The sequence below is a fragment of the Ahaetulla prasina genome, chromosome 5 (genome assembly GCF_028640845.1).
Source record: "Ahaetulla prasina isolate Xishuangbanna chromosome 5, ASM2864084v1, whole genome shotgun sequence".
Lineage (NCBI taxonomy): Eukaryota > Metazoa > Chordata > Lepidosauria > Squamata > Colubridae > Ahaetulla > Ahaetulla prasina.
In genome coordinates, this window is record NC_080543.1 from 94,374,127 (window position 1) to 94,393,124 (window position 18,998).

General features: G+C 37.6%; 1 protein-coding gene across 2 annotated transcripts in view; it reads right to left on the minus strand.

Annotated features, from left to right (window-relative positions):
• Positions 1-18,998, minus strand: part of GABRA5 (gamma-aminobutyric acid type A receptor subunit alpha5) — an 85,132-nt gene that overhangs the window by 30,661 nt on the left and 35,473 nt on the right. For both annotated transcript variants that reach the window (XM_058185365.1, XM_058185366.1), the window contains one exon: positions 11,085-11,167. In XM_058185365.1, coding sequence (XP_058041348.1) covers positions 11,085-11,167 — 83 coding nt within the window. The remainder of the gene's footprint in view (positions 1-11,084; positions 11,168-18,998) is intronic.

An 18,998-nucleotide genomic window follows, 5' to 3' on the forward strand; every position in this document is an offset into this window, starting at 1 on the left:
ATCCATAATTGAGCTACTATTTGGCACAGGAACCACTACATTTACTCCTGATGCAAAGCTGATGTCTGACCTTCTGCCAAGTTAAAATCTGTCATCTGACATTCTTGAGTGGTTTAGGCTGCAGTTTGTCAAAGATCTTCTACCAGTAGATAGCTCTTCTGCTAACTATAATAGATATCTTTCAACATAGGAAGACCTTACCTTAGTTTATTGTTTGTATCTCACTTATTTTCCTACTAGCCAAACTCTGTTACTAGCTAAACAGAAGCAAAATACTACAGAAGCATCTGCACTGAAGAAGCATCTGCACTAAAGAAGCTCTATGAAACTCTTACCACATCAGAAATTCTAGTAAATTCTAATATTATTTTGCCTACAATGATGAAAGCACCTGAACAGTGTTTCTTAACCTCAGCAGCTTGAAGTTAGGTGAAGGTTGACAAACACTTCAGCAGATCATCATGAAACTTCATTTGATTTATTGAAGCACGGGTGTGAAACTCGATTGTGTCACGTGACGTATCGTGACATATTGTGATGTTTTTTGCCTTTGTGGAGCTGGAGTGGACGTGGCCTGCACATGACGCATCTGGCCCATGGGCCGCCAGTTTCACAGGCCTGTACTGAAGGGTTCTTGACTGAGCCCTGACAAGATACAAATTAGCACCTGAAACTTGCTGAAATTTTTTATTTTGATCTTGAAAACTTTTATTTTTCATTTGTAACATTTCAGATATACTTCTTAGCATTTAAACCCTTATTTTCTTCTGCATTTCCTGTTAAAAGAAATGGTGTGTATCTTTATGAAATTTTCCTCCTTAAATTGTAATTCTATTGGTACTTATTCTAACACAATTTGACTGACTAATGATTAACAGGTGAGACTATGATCAGGGACAATGAATTTAAACTGAAACCAATCCAAATAATGCTGCCACTGTCTTCAATCATATGAAATTAAAGAAGAAATCTATTTTTTCTAAACTAAATAATGAAAACAGGCAAGAGAATTGTACACAGAACTTTACTTCTTTAATAAACACACCACAGAAGTTAATGCAATAAAAGAGATGCATTATTCAATTTAGAGATGAACACAGGCCCAAGAATGAGAATAAAAGATCAGCTGTTAATAACTTTTGGATGGCCAACAGAATTCAGACTGTAATTCTGAAGTAGCATCTGTAAGATAGTCTCTCAGGAATGGCAGTGGAACAAAAAAGCTCATTAAGGTTGAAACATAAAATATTCTTATACAATGACGTATAATGTTTTTCTAATGAGGTCCTGGTGTTAGAAAAAATGGCTAATGTACGCATAAGTGGCAAAGTGGTTAGAATGTAGTACTGCAGGATACTTCTATTACTGCTAGCTGACTGCAATTTGGTCGAATCTTACCAGGCTCAAGGTTGACTCAGCCTTCCATCCTTCCAAGGTTGGTAAAATGAGGACCCAGATTGTTGGGGGCAGTATGCTGACTCTGTAAACCGCTTAGAAAGGGCTGTAAAAACACTGTGAAGCAGTATATAAGTCTAAGTGCTATTGCTATCTACAAACATATAATTGGAGAAGAAAGGAATGGCTATCTTCTGAAGCCTAGCAAATGGCCACAGCAGATGATGTGATATGGCACTGAAATAACCATTTTAATATGAATATTTTTTTTAATTCAGACCAAGAAAATTGGTCTGTTAGAACAATACGTATCAGACTTTCCCAACCTACCACAGCCTACCCACATTAGACTCCACAGATGTTGAAGATGTAAAATTTATGAAGTTTAATCTAGCTTTTTACAATCTAGAAGATGTTATGTGCTTAGCAATTCAGTATGAATGATGATGGTAATGGTGATAAGGACAACCACAGCCACTGAAAGCCCCCAGAGTAAAGACATCAAAGTTGTCCTCAATTGAATGTGAGGGCGATCTGGCTGTGACATCTGTCACCCCATTGATCACCAGGGTTGATTCAGCTGATCTGGCTGGCTAGGCGGGTGTCCCTTCCTCCCTCACTGCTCCATGTCCATTTCTCCTGAAGCTGCACGCTCGGTGGAAGAGGACGACCATCCCAGATAGAAGGAGTGTACTGAACTTCACTCAAGGGTATACGATAGCTGCGCTCTCCTGCTAGAACCCCTAAGCAAGCTCAAGGTCCCCCTCAGAGGATACATATTATGAAATCTGGAAACTGAATCACAAACTAGAAAGAACTATGTGCATCCCCTTTCACAATTCTATTGAAATACTACATGAACCTTCACTTGATTTGACTATTATTCTGGGCCCTTTATGCTGGGACAATAGAGAGATTTTGATAATCTTCTATGTGGTATTTGAAAAATACTATTATGCTCCCCCTGAGTTTTATTTCCAGTTCTCTCCTTGACTTTGATCAAATCCTTTGATCTAATTCATTAATTGTTGAATCAGGCCCAAGACAGAGCTCTATTTAATATCTCCAGTGTAATAATAAATAACATTTCATGAGCATAATATTTAATGAGTATTAGGTAGATCCAATTGTGTGGATCTACCTAATAAACATCCCATCCGGCTCGTAACTAGCTTGCTTATAAAAATTGTATTAGATATGAATCATTTTCACAATCTAATAAGCAAGATACCAGATTCAAACACAGAATAAGTTTAATTTATAAGACATTTTCCTCTACAAATTCCACTGAAGTCTCATTATTAGTGCATTATTTTTAAGTCAAGTAGTCCTTGACTTACAACAGTTCATTTAGTGACTGTTTGAAGTTACAATGGAACCAAAAAAGTGATTTATGACTATTTTTCACGTTATGACTATTGCAGCATCCCCATGGTCACATGGTCAAAATTCAGACACTTAGTGACTGGTTTCATATTTATGACATCGGTAGTGTTCTAGGATCACGTGATCACCTTTTGCAAATGTCTGACAAGCAAAGGTAATAGGGAAGCAAGATTAATTTAACAACCATGTTACTAACTTAACAACTGCAATGATTCACTTAACCACTGCCAAGAAAGGTTGTAAAATGGAGCAAAACTCACTTAACTAATGTCTCACTTAACAACAGAAATGTTGGGCTCAATTGTGATTGTAAGTCAAGGACTATCTGTATATGATACAGGACTTTATGATCCATTCTAAAATCTTCCCAACTACCAATATTAGGCTATGAATATTATTTGGGTTCTCCTTTTCTACTTTTTGGAAGACATTATGTAATACAGTATTTTAATCATTTGAATCATTTGAATATTTCTCAAAGGCAATGCATGTCTATTTAGAAGGATAAACAAGAAAATAAAGAAAATTCAGTAAGTTCCTTCAATATCCTACAATGCAGGTCACTTGACCCAAGAGAGCTGAACTCATTCAAGCCAAGTAGCTATTCCATGTCTAGATTTCTATTAAGTATGAATAGGAATCCTTTTGCTTCAACTAACTCTTCATAATTAGCCTGGCTAATCACATAAACTATGTCTTTTCTCTTTCCCCTCGCTTCCTGGAAATAAATTATTTAAATTCCTACCCTCAAAACAACGCTATAGAGCACTGTACACCAAACTAGACACAACTAGACACAAGAACAGTTTTTCCCCGGATGCCATTATTCTGCTAAACAAATAATTCCCTCAACACTGTCAAACTATTTACTAAATCTGCACTACTATTAATCTTCTCATCGTTCCCATCACCCATCTCCTCCCACTTATGATTGTATCACTGTAACTTGTTGCTGTAGCCTTATGATTTACTTTGATTGTTTCCTAATATGATTTGGTTGCTTACTTGTACCCTATGACTATCATTAAGTGTTGTACCTTATGATTCTTGATGAATGTATCTTTTCTTTTTATGTACACTGAGAGAATATGCATCAAAGACAAATTCCTTGTGTGTCCAATCACACTTGGCCAATAAAGAATTCTATTCTATTCTATTCTATTCTATTCTGTTCTGTTCTGTTCTGTTCTGTTCTGTTCTGTTCTGCTCTGCTCTGCTCTGCTCTGCTCCGTTCTGTTCTGTTCTGTTCTGTTCTATTCTATTCTTTCTTTAAATCTATAGCAAGAAACTTTTGGATTATTCTTATTATACTTTATTGTTCTCAGCTCATTCTGAACTTCAACTTTCCTGTCCATCTCTATGATTTCAGACTGTGTGCATTTCCTCAGTGACCTTCATTTTGTATATATATATATATACACACACACACACACACACACACACCCCATATGTATAGTACGTGCATTCCTTTTGTTTCAGATTTCCACTACATCTGTGTAGTCACAGTATGAATGACATCCTTTTCCCTGTGTTGGAATAAATTGTGGTTATGTTTTCAGAGAATATAAATTTTATTCTTGGAAATATTTCCCATTATTTGAATGAGCAATAACTTCCTTTAATGCTCTGGGTATGCTATTTTAGGCAACTAAGTGCCTCCAGGAGTTTCATCTAGGCCATGGTATCAATTAAATGACCATTTTTATTCTTTCCATTTAAGATTCATATTTTCATTTTAATATCTTTCCTTTTCATTCTCAGAACAGAAGGAAAAGTCTCATGGCAAATGGGATGACCAACTTCTAATCACATTTTTTTCAATCTTTTTCAATTAACTCATGATAAAAGCACAGAACATTGCTCATTAACCTGTATTAGATCTGAAACATTTACCAATTGGATATTTCCAATGCAATAATTTATGTTGACTTGATTACCAGAATCTGAATAAGTCCTTGCAAGTCACAATTTTTAAGGTCTTTGAAGAGACAAGAAACAATTCTCTTTACACCTCAGCCTAAATGTCATAAAAACATAAAGGGCAGGGGTATCTTGAAATGCCACAAATTAATTTAAAACTGAAATGGACTTTATAACAAGCAGTGTAAAAAAAAAAGGAGCTACCCACTGCAGGAGGTGATTCTGAGGTTTAATATGTGGTCTATGTCAGCAAATCTGGCTGGGGAATTCTGGGAGTTGAAGTCCTCAAGGCTTAAAGTTGCCAAGGTTGGAGACCCCTGGTCTATGGAGCATGATGTCACACCTATTTAAACCATTTTTTGAAGTCTGTTAAAGTTACAGTTATGTTAAACATTTCTCTGACATTCTTTTGAACCATTCCCATCCAAAAATAATTGTTTTCTAAAGTTTTCCAACTGTTCAAATATTTATCTCCATTTCAAAAATTCATTACTACTGACTCAAAAATTGTTAAGCACGAGTATGGATTTTTTAAAAACAATGTCAAAGCGCATTTGGTGACTTCAAACTTTAACAAAAACTATTTCAATGCACTTCTCTAAGCTGTAAGGATGAATTTTAATACACAAGTAATGGCTCAGTTAAGATTGAGTAGTATACATACTTATATACTGCATAAACTCTACTTTGAGTTGTCTGCCTATAGTTATGGTATCAGAACAAGTGCAGGACATTGACCATCTTAAATTATTTAGAATAGCTATTAGCTAGCAGTATTTATGAAAACACACTTCAAGTATAGATTTAAAAAGATCTAATCAAAATAATCATATTTTCTAGGCATTCAGGAGGGATGCAAATTGTTAGCTAAAACGTCACGCTTCAATGGGCAAAAAAACTCTATAAACAGAGGATAATGGCCTCTAATAATAAAGCATTATACTTGTTCCTTATAGCTGACACAACAAATATTTGTGTTCTTGGGGGAGAAGATGGCCATAAAATAAATCCAGGCTATATATTCCAGAAAGTCAAACTTATAACACTTACACACATACACACACACATACACACACACACAAATACCTTGTTTAGAAAATTTATAAAAATCTCAAATCAAGAACGAGAAGAATGTAAAAGTTTCAATCACAACAAGATTACAATCACTGCAATCAAAACAATGGCAAGCATTAACAAATTCATCTTCCATGCAACCTCCTTAACACTCTATACACAATGCAATTTAGAAAGTGCACCAATTGCCTGAGCAAGGGGTCTCGTTAATCTAGGCATCTATTTTTTTAGACAAAGAAAGCGGGGTAACATTTTCCTTCTCACATAGTTTTGCTTGAATGGCCTTGAAAGAAAGTCAATTAACCTTTTTTGCTTTAAATATATTCTCTCACAACGCCTTGCTTTTATTCAGCACCTGGAAATTCTTATTTAATACCACAGAATAACTTTGGGGCAGGAAAGAAGATAAAAAACTGATTAGAAGAGAATATATTTTTCTGAGTTTTAAGTCTAGCAAAAGTATTTTTTAAAAAAATTCATGGAGGTGAGGTATTGTTATCAGATGGAGAGGGATATTATTGGCGCTGGTTTCTTGCACTTGTTTGACCCAGGGGTGAAATTCAAAATTTTTCCCTACCCGTTCTGTGGGCGTGGCTTGGTGGGCGTGGCAGGGGAAGGATACCGCAAAATCTCCATTCCCTCCCCACTCCAGGGGGAAGGATATTGCAAAATCTCCATTCCCACTCCACTATGGGGCCAGTCAGAGGTGGTATTTGCCAGTTCTCCAAACTACTCAAAATTTCCACAACCGGTTCTCCAGATCCTGTCAGAACCTGCTGGATTTCACCCCTGGTTTGATCACATTCTGCAGCTACTAAAGCTATCTCTGGCAAAGTGTCCTAAGAGAAATTTAGTCATGAGTTTCTTTCAGGATTAAATGGACCACAAGGAATCTTAGATGTACAGCCACTTGGATAGAATGATTGTACAACGAAAAGCAAGGTCCTTCCTATTGGAGATCTTAATTTAGTGGGAGTCCTTTTTAGAGGATGTGGGTCCTTAGCATATCCAGAACAATGAAATAATATCAAATACTTTCAGAACTTCAAGAAAAAAAATATTTATAGTTCATTTGTTTTAGAAAGAGTATGGTTGATAGGGGCTTAGCCCAGGAATCAATGAATGCTGCTAAAAGACATTCATTAAATTTAAAATAAAAAGATTCAAATCAGCGGTGAAATCCTCTGAAGTCTGCTACCAGTTTTGTGAGTCTGCTACCAAGGTCGCGCTTTGCATGCGTATGTGCGTTTGTGGGCATGCATGCCTGAGGCGTGCCCGTGCAGTGCTAAAAAAGGAACATTTTGAAGCCTTCCGAGTCTGCAAAGGTAAGTAGAACAGCGAGGGGGGGTGGAATCCTCTGTGCCACGTGATTTAGATTAGCTAGAAAGCAAAAAATCCAATGATTCTAGCTAATATAAATCACGCGTCACAGCTGATTGTCACCCAGCTGATCATCAGAAATACCAGTTCACCTGAACTAGTAGCATTTTTTACTACCGGTTCGGGAGAACCGGTCCGAACCAGTAGCATTTCACCCCTGATTCAAATACACCTAACCTACTTCTATCTAAACTACATCTTGAACTGAGGGAAGCACAAGAAAGATACGAACAGAAGATATCTTTGTCTCTTAAATGAAGTGACTAATTTTACTCACAATTAAAGCAGATGAAAGGACTGCGTGTGAAGTTCCCCTCATCCATCACTTGCCCTTTGCCTAATGGTCAAAGTATACTCATAGATGTGAAGAGATGATACATTCTTCCACCCCTTCACATATACTTCAGTCAGTTCAAAACTAAAGTATCTGTAAGTATTCAGAACTCTAGGTATGAGAACTTTATCCAAGCTTTGGGAAAATAAAGGGCTAGAAAGCAATCTATTTTCAATTAAATGAAAAGAAAAAAACGTGATTTTTTTTAAAAAAATGTATAGCACTAGTTTCTCAACCTCAGAAGAGAAGTTTTATGATAGGATTTTCCCCAAACCTATTTGCAACTCTATGTAGTATTTCCCCTCTTAGTTATTTGCATTTAATTGTGGATAAATTAATCAGAAAATAAATTAGTTTCAGATCATTTACATTTAAAAAGAAGATCTCAGAAGCATTAAGATGAATCGTTGGTTCTGAGAAGTGTATTTTTTAAAAAAACACATGCAAAATTAGAGACTGCTTTTTCACAGCAGGTTTTTTTCATCTCTAAATTTTTTCAGTGCCTGCTGATCCTCATCTGCTCACTCTCCTCCCTACAAGTCCAGCCAACCAATCAGCCAGCTCCATAACCATTAATTAACAGGCCAGATGAAAGGAGGAGAATATTGTGGATCTGGTGGGCAGGAGACAAAAAAAGAAAGAAAGAAAAATAACTAACACCATCACTCATTTCTTTTCATTTATTTTCATTTCTTTTCATTTACTTTCCTGCTGCAGCCATTTTCATTTTCTTGACTTCAGCTGGAGAATACTTAGGCATTAATTGGCAAAGGTCAGAAAGTAGAAAATGGCTGCAGCAGGAATTAAAAAGGAAAAAAGGAACAGTCATTCTGCTCTCTCTGGTTCTCTTGCTCCTTCGTTTCCTATCTGTCCAAGCCCCATATTTTCCTATTTCTTCCTATATTCCCCGGCAATCCTTCTAAACTGAGCCATAAGTTTTATATCTGCATAAGCATGTATTACCTCCACTGTTACCACTTGTTATGACTGTAATCCTAAAACTGGGTATGGTTTATATAAAATTAGCATGACCAGGGTTTTTTTTTAAGGTCTGGTAAGATGGTTATATTTAAATTGGAACCACTGAGGATATAAAACATTTAGAAAACTGCTAGCATGAACTTGCTTTCTGAATTACACAGACCTACAAATTTCTGTTTTGACTACATAACTACTGGTAAAAGGAACCAGTCTAGTGCAGGGCTGTCAAACTCGCCGCCCGGATGCATCACATGGTGCCCACACCCAGTTTAGCAAAGGGGAAAACAGTTGTGATATGTCACATGATGCTGCCATGAGGATGTGAGTTTGACACCCCTGGTCTAGTGAATACTTGAATTAAAGGCTTTGTATTCAAACTTATTCAAACTGGCAAATTGTTATATGATGGATAACTGTGGCTGTTATGTCATGACAAGAAAAATACCGCTATACATTCAGAACACCAGGTGCAAGGTAAAAACTTAAAATAAACAGCATTTTAGCTGTTTATTTAGCTGAATGGGTTTAGACTGGATTAACCAACATGCCAACAAATCAGAAAGAACTTCTGTGGCCCTGTTGGTGGTCCAGGTCTTCAAAGAGTTGACGCAGTATGGTATTACAGAATTCTTTCAATTCTCAGCTAATCAATTAGGAAAGAGAAAGAGAGGGAGGGAGGGAGGGAGGGAGGGAGGGGGGAGGGAGAGAGAGAGAGAGAGTGAGAGAGAGAAGGGGTGATTTTGCTATTTTGCTATTCCCAACTTCCACTCTGTGCTTTTCAGCGTTGGTCTTCTGACAGTTACAGAATAAAATAGATAAATGGATTGAGTTGTCTATTACTTGTACACTGTCAAGGCCTTGACAAGAATGTGGCCCAAGTAAAGTTCTAATTCACAGAGGCAGAAATGTATGATTAATGCCCCCTACCTCCATACATAGGCAGCTGAGGGTCACAGTAAAGGCAGGCCCAGCACATGCAACACATTCACCTGTTGCAAACTTCCACATCATGCCACTAAAACAAAAAAGCAAAAAAAAAACCCACTGATTTTCAGTGAAAAATTATAGCTAAAAAATTGAACATTGTTTTTCCCTACTGTGTTCTCCCAAAAGATCCACATTAACCTTTTTAAGCTTATTAATGCACGAACACTTAACTGCATCTTTAACCCCACTCTCAAAGTTGAAAAGGGAAGGAAGGGAGTTTTATGTATAGCAATATTAAATCCAAATCAACACAGCTTTTCACCACCACATCTGTGATATTCTCTGCTCCAATCACCTTCTCTTATAGGCATACCATTCCTTGCTGTTTAAGCAGGAAACATGAGACAGAAACTTAGGATGAGACAGTGTAATTGTCACCACATGTAGTTGCTACTATATATTTTTCTAGAATGATACAATTTCTCCACATTGTGTCCAGAGTGGCATGTTTTACCTGTGTTGGGTTATTTGCATATATCGGGATGACTGCCATACAAGTGAGAACAGGGGTGGTATTGACTTACCTTTGCTACCGGGTCGCAAATGTGAGCGTACGTGGGCAGAGCATCAAAAACAGGACATGATAACATCCGGATAGGCAGGCGGAGCCTCCCGCAGCCACCGCTACCGGTTTGCCCGAACCGGATAAAACTGGCTGAATACCACCACTGAGTGAGAACCAATGATATCTTTCCTATATAGAACCTCAGATTATGGCATGCCAAAATGTAATATATCTGCACCTGTACAAAGAACAATAAATCCTGTCCTGTATTACCTGAGGGAAGACAAAAAGCACACTGAGCCCAAAAAATTCTACTATGTCACTACTATGTGGTACACAGAACATTCAGCAACACCATAACATAAAAATTTGTGTGAATGTTTCTTGAGAATGAGTGAAATTATAAAAAACCCTAAACCCCAGAATCTCTGCTTTCAATTTCTGATGAATAAGTGTGTCATGTAGTTTTTCTTTCATGTACGCTGAAAAGTTTCAAAATACACTTTCCTCCATTGACAAGGTTCATAAGAAAGCTTGACAATACATAGGTTATGAGCCTCTTTTTATTTGCTCTATTTGAAATAGTCCAAATAGTACCTCCTATAACCTTCAAGTATCCTTATTTGTGGCTCACAGCAAAACTATGGATAAGTCAATTCATTTCTTAAGAGCCGTTCACCCTTCTGGCTGCTGGCTACAAAGTCATCCCAGTGCAGAGAATGAACGTCTATTTGTCACTAAGATGATCAGAAATCAACTACCAACATTTCAGGACTAAATCGTCTTTTTTGGTTATGTTCTATCTAGGTTCAAATATTCATCTGACTATTAAAAACATCTGCTGTTAAAGAAAACTGCATTGAAAAATAATTTAAATTTAATCTGCATTTAAATGCATGTTTGAAGAGCTACAGACAACAGTATGCCAAGATACATCTCAGTCCAGGAAATATGTATGAACCCCTTTAAAAGTACAGAAATTCCTCAACATGTTGCTAGGAATAAGCCTGGAAAACATAGAGTAGTGTCAAATTCTTGAGTGAGTTATGCTGCCATTACTAAACACAGCAGTTCTATAAAAACATTATTTAAAAATCGTATTAAAGAGAATAGAGCACTTACAGCTTCCAAATTTTAACGGACAAGCATGGGCATCCATAGGAAAGTCTTCAAGTTGCATGGGGCATTCAGCAGATATGGTTAATCTAACAGGAAGAGAGACAGAGTTCAAGTTTTTCCTGTGATTCAGAAATCAAAATCTTTGTTTCAAGTAAACAGTGTCAGGCTTATTTTGAATTTTTATTTTGACAGTTAATTGACTTCTAGACTATAGAAGCACTGAACATTTATTGATAATATTTTCTCAGATTGTATAATTAACAGTTTTCTTGCTGTAGCAAAACCTTGATTCAACAGATATCAATGAAATGGATTTTGGACTCAACAGACAAATATTCTGAAGTATTTTTACTAAGGTAAAAGTAGTTTTTCCTGTCCAGTCATGTCCAACTCCAGGGTGCAGCGCTCATCTCTGTTTCTTGGCCGAGAGAGCCAGTGCTGACTGAAAACATTTTCTGTGGTCATGTGATCAGCATGGCTATACACCAAAGGTACTTAAAATGCTGTTACCTCTCCACCTAAATGGTACCTATTAATCTACTACATTTTCCTGCTTTTGAACTGCTAGATCGGTAGGAACTGGGGCAAGGAATGGGAGCTCATCCCATTGTGCGGTGCTCAAGGCTTGAACCAGAGTTGTTAGCTTTCCAGCTGTCTTTAACCACTGAGGCATTGTGCCCAGTATTTATCATATTTTATATAATTTGCATAATGGCAGTGCCATGGATATTTTCACCAACTTCATGGATAATTGGGAATAATAGCCACAGCATTTAGACTTATATACAGCTTCACAGCCTTCTCTAAGAGGTTTACCGAGCCAGCATATTTCCCCCAACAATCTGGGTCCTCATTTTACTGACCTCAGAAGGATGGAAGGCTGAGTCAACCTCAAAGTTTGAACTGCCAAACTGCTGGCAGCTGGCAGTCAGCAGAAGTAGCCTGCAGTACTGCATTCTAACCACTGTGCCACCATGGCTCTAATCAGGGATGAAATGCTCCCGGTTCAGACTGGATCGCATGATCTGGTAGCGATGGGAGCAGGTAGTTCGGAGAACGGGAAGCAAAAATCCTGACGCCCCCACTGCCCACGCCTCGCTGTTCCTCTTCTCTGTCCCTGAAGCGCTCAGTGGTGATATAGTTGCAAATGGCCTTAAATGACTGCCACAACACTTCAAAGGGCCGCACTACAGCTGATCAGCACTGTAGGGAGCTAGTAGACCGGTGCCTCTATTTTTAAAGAAGGTAGACCAGTGCCTGCCAAAAAAAGGCACTTGGTAGACCGGTGCCTCTCAGTAAAATGCAATTGGTAGACTGGAGCCTCTATTTTTAAAGAAGGTAGACCAGTGCCTCCCAAGTTTTGTATACTTTATTATTTTTATTTTTTATTATTATTGACCATGCCCATTCAGTCACCTGACCACCAAGCCACACCCACCAATTAAGCCATGCCCACAGAACCGGTAGGGAAAATTTTTAGATTTCACACCTGGCTCTAATGAATAACTTCTGATCCCAAGTGATCTATTAAATTGAGGTTTCACTGAATCTTAATGTTTAGTGCTAGCAACTTAGGCAGACAAAAAAGGAACTATATTTTTAAATCTCAGTAAATCCTTGGTAATCTTCCTTATCTAACACATTTCAGAGCGAGGCCCACATCAAATGAGTTGTAGGAAATGTCAAACGAATTCAAAGACCACAGAAACTCCTTTAAGACTTCCATATTACATCAAGGACATCAAACACAAGCAAACAGTCAAGTAATATGACCAGGATCTTTATCATTGAAGGCCAGCATTAGGTAGATAATTACTTCTTGAAGAAGGTTTCCGAGTGGTGAACTGCACTGGGCTACAGGAAATTGCAATTTGTATTAGTGTTGGATAATGATGGGTGGAGAGACAATTGGCCATCTAATTTAGTCCTCTAAGGTCTCTGAGGTACATGCAAATCAACACACTTTGGGAATCTTCAAAAGTTATGACCAAATTATAGCTTTTTTGTGAGAGAAATTATTAAACCTATAATTAGAAAGTGATCATATAAGTTGTTTTTAATTTGGGTGAATAGCACAAAAGTGCCTACCGTTCCTGTCCTATTGTTCCCTTCATTATAGTATTCTATGCATACTTTTACTTATACTTTTACTTATATATACTTTTTCTCTCATGATGGGTTATTGTTTATGTTGATGATTGTATATACTGTTGTGACAAAATTAAAAAAACAAGTCTTAGGCTAAATCAGGAGGAGATGGAGCAGAGCTACTTACTGGACAAGTAATAAAAGAATATCTATTTAAAAGGCTTCGAGCATCTGATCCAGAACATTTCCCTTTCTAGCTGTAAATGCTCTTTTATGAATCCCAAGGTCAGTTAGTTGCCTGAAGTGACTATTTGTTTCTGTCATTCCACAAAGCCAGTCCCAAAGAATCTACTTCCTATGACTAAACAGCAAATAGCTTCAGAACTGTTGATGCGCATCAAGGTGTGCAGTATCCAATCCAAAATCAATCAATTTATGTTAGCAGAAAATCTCTGACGGGCTCCATTTCCTCTTTCCAGGATGCTTCATTATGATCAGCGACTTTTTCATGACATCAGAAATTAGCTTCTTGACATGGATGCACCATTTAAAGGCAACAGGGGGGATTATTCTACAGTAAATGAATATTATTATATGGTAGTAATATAAGAGTAATGTGAGGGTTATTATAATTCCTATATCCCAGCCATCGTTTTGTAAACCAAATGTGAGGTAGTTGAGACAAGAAGTATCAGTCATGAGTACTAACACCACCTTTACTATAAGGTTACAGTAACAAGGTTGCAAGTCTTTACAGTCCAAGAAATTAGGAAGACTTCCTCCTAAGATGTTTGCCATGTTCCCCCATTGTTTCTGTGAGCTCAACTGCTGCTTGCCTGACATTAGCAACAGCACTAGCTGTTATATATAAGTGTGTGTGTGTGTGTGTGTGTGTGTGTGTGTGTGTGTGTGTGTGTGTGTGTGTGTGTAGGGCTTGGCATATTTGGGTCTTTTTCCATGTAAGGTTGAGAGTATCTTGGCGACGTTTCAACGAGGTCTCACTCATCATCTTCAGGTTGGTGCTTTCGGCTTCGTGCTTCTGCGAGCAAAGAGTGATCGGAGTTGCTGTCCGGGTTGTGGGTTGGTTGACTGTGAGCGGGTTGGTTGGCTGTGTGGCTGCATCTTGATTGGTAGATGGAGTGGGTGTTTGCAAATTGGTCAGCTGTTTTGTAGCATCCTGTGTGGGTGTGGTCCTAGTCTTTTGTTCCTGAGCTTTGGTGTTATGGCCTCTGGAGTTCTGTGATGTGATGTCTTGAGCAGATGGCTGTGATGCAGCATCCCGGGTTTTGGTTTGGCTCTGAGTCCGAGATCTTGTCATGTGTTCCTGGCCTGTGCCAGCTTGCTTTGTGTGGGGATCGGAGGGGGGGCACAGCGGCCAGTGGTGCCAGCATGGTCTGGCTTCTGGATGGTGGTTGTGTTTCGTCTGTGGGATGGGTTTGGGTTTGAATCTGGTGAGGATGATTGGTAGTGGCATTGTGTGTTATCCTGGGTCTCTAAGGTATCATGTGCTGATTTCTCTACTCACACATAACCCATTATAGGGCACTATGTTCTTTATTTCATTTTTTCCCCTCTGCTCTTTGCCAGTAATAGTATAGGGTATGAGATCCTTTTCTCCTTCATATTCTGGAATTAAGAGTGAGGATTCCAGGTGAAGGGATCATCCTGGAAGATAGGTAATGTTCCAAGCAGCAACACCATAGCAGGAAATTGGGCCAGAGTTTGTACACTCAGACAACCTATGGATTCAGTCTGCTATTCCATAAATGTCACTGTTTGGCATTTAAGGTTGACATTGGAAAGCATAATTTCTTCCTTTTCTGCTTCCAGCTTTTAGTGACTTAAACTGCTCTATCAACTGTGGTAAGCTCTTTGTGGAATTTTTTCTAGCATTTAATGCTTGAACTCTGCAGGGCTTTATTGCGGACGAACACATCAACACTCTGAATTCAGATACCATAACTTCCACTCATTTCCTACTCATAGATAGTCTGCAAACTTTGTACCCAGAACATTTTTACTGTTTTGGGACCACAATACAGTAATAAGGTTTAAAGGCTATTGGGCTGTTTTGGGAAATGCTTTCATCACCTCCAATAGCAAAAGGAAGAGCAAGGCAAAGAATGATCCTCATGGTTGTCAGCAGATTCCTTGATCACTGATTGTGGGGAGATGGGATCATTTACCATTGCCATTATACAAGGCTTTATTATGACGGAAAATTCACCCAAATTCCATGAACCCAACAGGGTCCAAAACAGAAAGAATTTTAGAAATTATGAAGGTAAGCCACAGGAGTTATGGCCAAAAAAACCAGAAGCATTGTGCTACTCTCTTACTGATTTCTGAAACTCCTTGCTGTCCTTCTCCCATCATCCTACCCAGGGGTGCTATTTAGCTGGTTCTGACAGGTTCAGAGAAACGGCAAATGCCACCTCTGGCTGGTCCCAGAGTGGGGTGGGAATGGAGATTTTGCAGTATCCTTCCCCTGCCACGCCCACCAAGCCACATCCATCAAGCCACGCCTACCAAGCCACACCATGGCCACCAAGCCCTGCCCACAGAACCGGTAGTAAAAAAAATTGAATTTCACCACTGATCCTACCCCTTTCCCTTTACTATTGATGAAAGATGAGCCCTACTTTCTGCCTTCAACTCTAAAGGTCCAGGAAATCAGTCTGTCTCTGCAGCTCTGCGTTCTGAATCCAGCTTAATACAAATGGGTGCATTTTTTATTTACTCTTAAGTTCTTTGATCTTCATTTCCGAATCTAAAATAGAATTCAATAGAATCACTAGTAGTAAAAGTCCAGGTACTGGCAATATTTGCCCTCAGGATTTTGTTGGGTTGTAACTCCTATATATCCTAATTTCCAAAATTGCTATAGCTTCAGGGAGTTAATTAAAAAATCCCTGGTGAGAAAGATGTTCTCCATTCCTGTGGTTGTCAATACAGTCTAGTACTGTAAGATGTCAATTTCTGAAAAGTTCATATTATTATTTAAGTTCTGCTATAACTTGTATATGCAGGTCAGATGACATTTATTATCAATAGTGAATAATAATGAATGCCTACATGTGATCACTAATATGGGGTAGTAGAATATTTTTACACTGCTATTATTTTCCATGGGAAAATCAATATCAAAAAAATTTACAGGCTCATAAAATTCGTTACTGACATCTCACCGTATAGGTTTATTGTTTAAAATAACTTTTTTAGGTGGCTGTTCTGAGGAAACTTGTATATATATTTAATACATTCAGGACACAATCTGCCAATAACACAACTGAATCTCCCGGTAGTTCCCAAAACAAATACATCCAACCTAGCCTGCAAGTTGTCCCCAAAAAGAATTCAGATCTTTCTCAGGCCTGATACAGAACCACATGATTTTAATGAACTGTAACAATTTGGATAGTATTATGAATCTATATGTAAATATACTTAAGCATTTATTTCCCCAACCACATGATTGAGGTTGTGAGATCTATGGAGCACACTCTCATTTTCCTTTGGCCTCTTATGAAGAAAACAGCTGCTAATCTCTGCCAGATGATCAAAGCCAGATGATCAAGCTTTGTGTGTGTGTGTGTGTGTCTGTGTCTGTGTGTCTGTCTGTCTGTCTGTCTGTCTGTATCTATCTATCTATCTATCTATCTATCTATCTATCTATCTATCTATCTATCTATCTATCTATCATCCCCTTGAAAGAGGTGTGACTATACAATATGACCATTCTTTCTAGTTCTGCTGGAAGGTCAGAATTATAGCATCAAAGGAAACTTTGAAACAAAGGACATCTCAGCAGCGATGACTTCAAAAATCCAAAGCCTTTCTGTTCCTAAGACAAAAATCACCAGCTAAAGCTAAAAGTATACCAGTTCTGGTTCTCCCACTGTGAGTGATGAAGGACATTATTTTCATTTTTTTTCTGCTCACTGTAATGAGATCAAAGGCAGCTTATTGATTTCAGCTTCTTCTCCTTGATAGGACTTTGTAGTTTCAAGAGCATTCTCAAATTAATGTTCAAAGTTTCATCTGCCCTGGGTTTTTCCTGTCCTTAGAAATTAAACCAACGTCTTGAAAGCTTCAAATCGCTTTAAAATGTTTACAGGTATTCCAAGAAAATTTATTTCCAACTAAAACTGTGTGGTGGTTTTAAGATAACTTTGCAGAGAAGTTATTGCTGACAGTGGAAGTGATTTATGAAAAGATACGTGTGTGTGTGTGTGTGTGTGTGTGTGTGTGTGTGTGTGTGTGTGTGTTTCCTAAGAGGCATCTATGAAAAAGGTCAGAGGGTCTTATGACAAAAATTGGATTGTGCAGACATGATATATATCTGTATGTGTTGTGACAGTTTTTCATGTACCAAAAGGGCAAACACATTTCTGTCATTGGGACAAAAGTACTGGATTACAAAACAAACTGGCAACCAAGTATTTATTCCAGATTCTTGGGGCTTCTTGGTACTGAAAACTAAAAACATTGCTATACTGTATTTTAACATAGCATTTTGGACCTTTTTTCCCATGGAAGTAAATAATAATCTCCAAAATACAAATACTTTATCAAAAGAGATCAACAACTTTCTTCTATCATGTCTTACAATTTCTGGCATGATAAAATTTGCCTTCTTCTAAAATCTAACCATCATCTATGTCCAAGATGGATCTGGAATATAATATAGGTTAACATTACTTCCTTATCTCATACTTTTTTTACTATATCTTGAGTTTTCTTGTTATCTTTCTCAGTAATTATATCAGGTACAGTCAAAAGACTAACATTAAAGCTAAAGCAAAACAAAATCCTGCTAATTAAATAAACGGGCTTTTGTAGAAGGTGTTAGGTTTTTTCAGGCGCAGCTTAGCAAGTCACTTTTATACCTTAGATGACATTACACACAGCTGTGCAGACATTACACAACATCTGGCACACTAGATTCTCTCTGCAGGAATCTGCCAGATTTAAAATTAAGGTAAGCTTTTTTTTTTTTAAGAGAGAATAACCCAGCCTCTTCTGCAGGGATAATCAAAAAGAACTCTTTCAATTTATACTAATTAATTTTAATACTTAATGCAATTATAATGCCTTTTTTATTAAGTATATTATGGGACACGAAATCCCAGATTCACTGTATGGATTTATATTCTTGATCAAAGCAAAGGAAGTGTTAAATGTTTTTCTCTATTAATAAGCACAGTTCTTCAGTTAAGTTATTGTAACTAAAGGTGAGGATATGCCGCCACTAAGTGGAAGTTCCAGGTACTGCACGTTATTTTTAACACAAATAAACTGAACCTGTCAGAACCTTCACACTAGTACATGATATGGTATTACATGATTACTTGCAATATCAAGGTTAAGGATACAGGTGCACTATGCTTCTATATATGGAAAAATTAAGATAATTTTATTCAATTTTGTAAAAGCTCACTACTGTAAAAAAATATTCTGTTTCTTCAGCATTTTGTAAATGTGTTCCTTATTCTCCACATTATGATTGTTGAATTAGGATGTGAAAGATATTTTTAGAATGCTTTTCAAGTTTTCGTCCCATAAAGATTTCAACATATTGTGCAAATAAGGCAGTCATTTACCTTATTGAGAGAGCCAAAAAGCTGACCTCTTTTTAATGTTTAGATACTGAAAGGAGAATCTGCAGAAAAAGAATGCAGATGCCTCAAGCTTAACATTTAAAACAGGGATCGAGTAATCACACTGATAAAAATTGATTTTCATAATATAATTCTGGGGGTAAGTTGGAGTTACCTGCTGTTTATAGATTATAAATTCAAAAACTGTATTTTAGATAGATAGATAGAT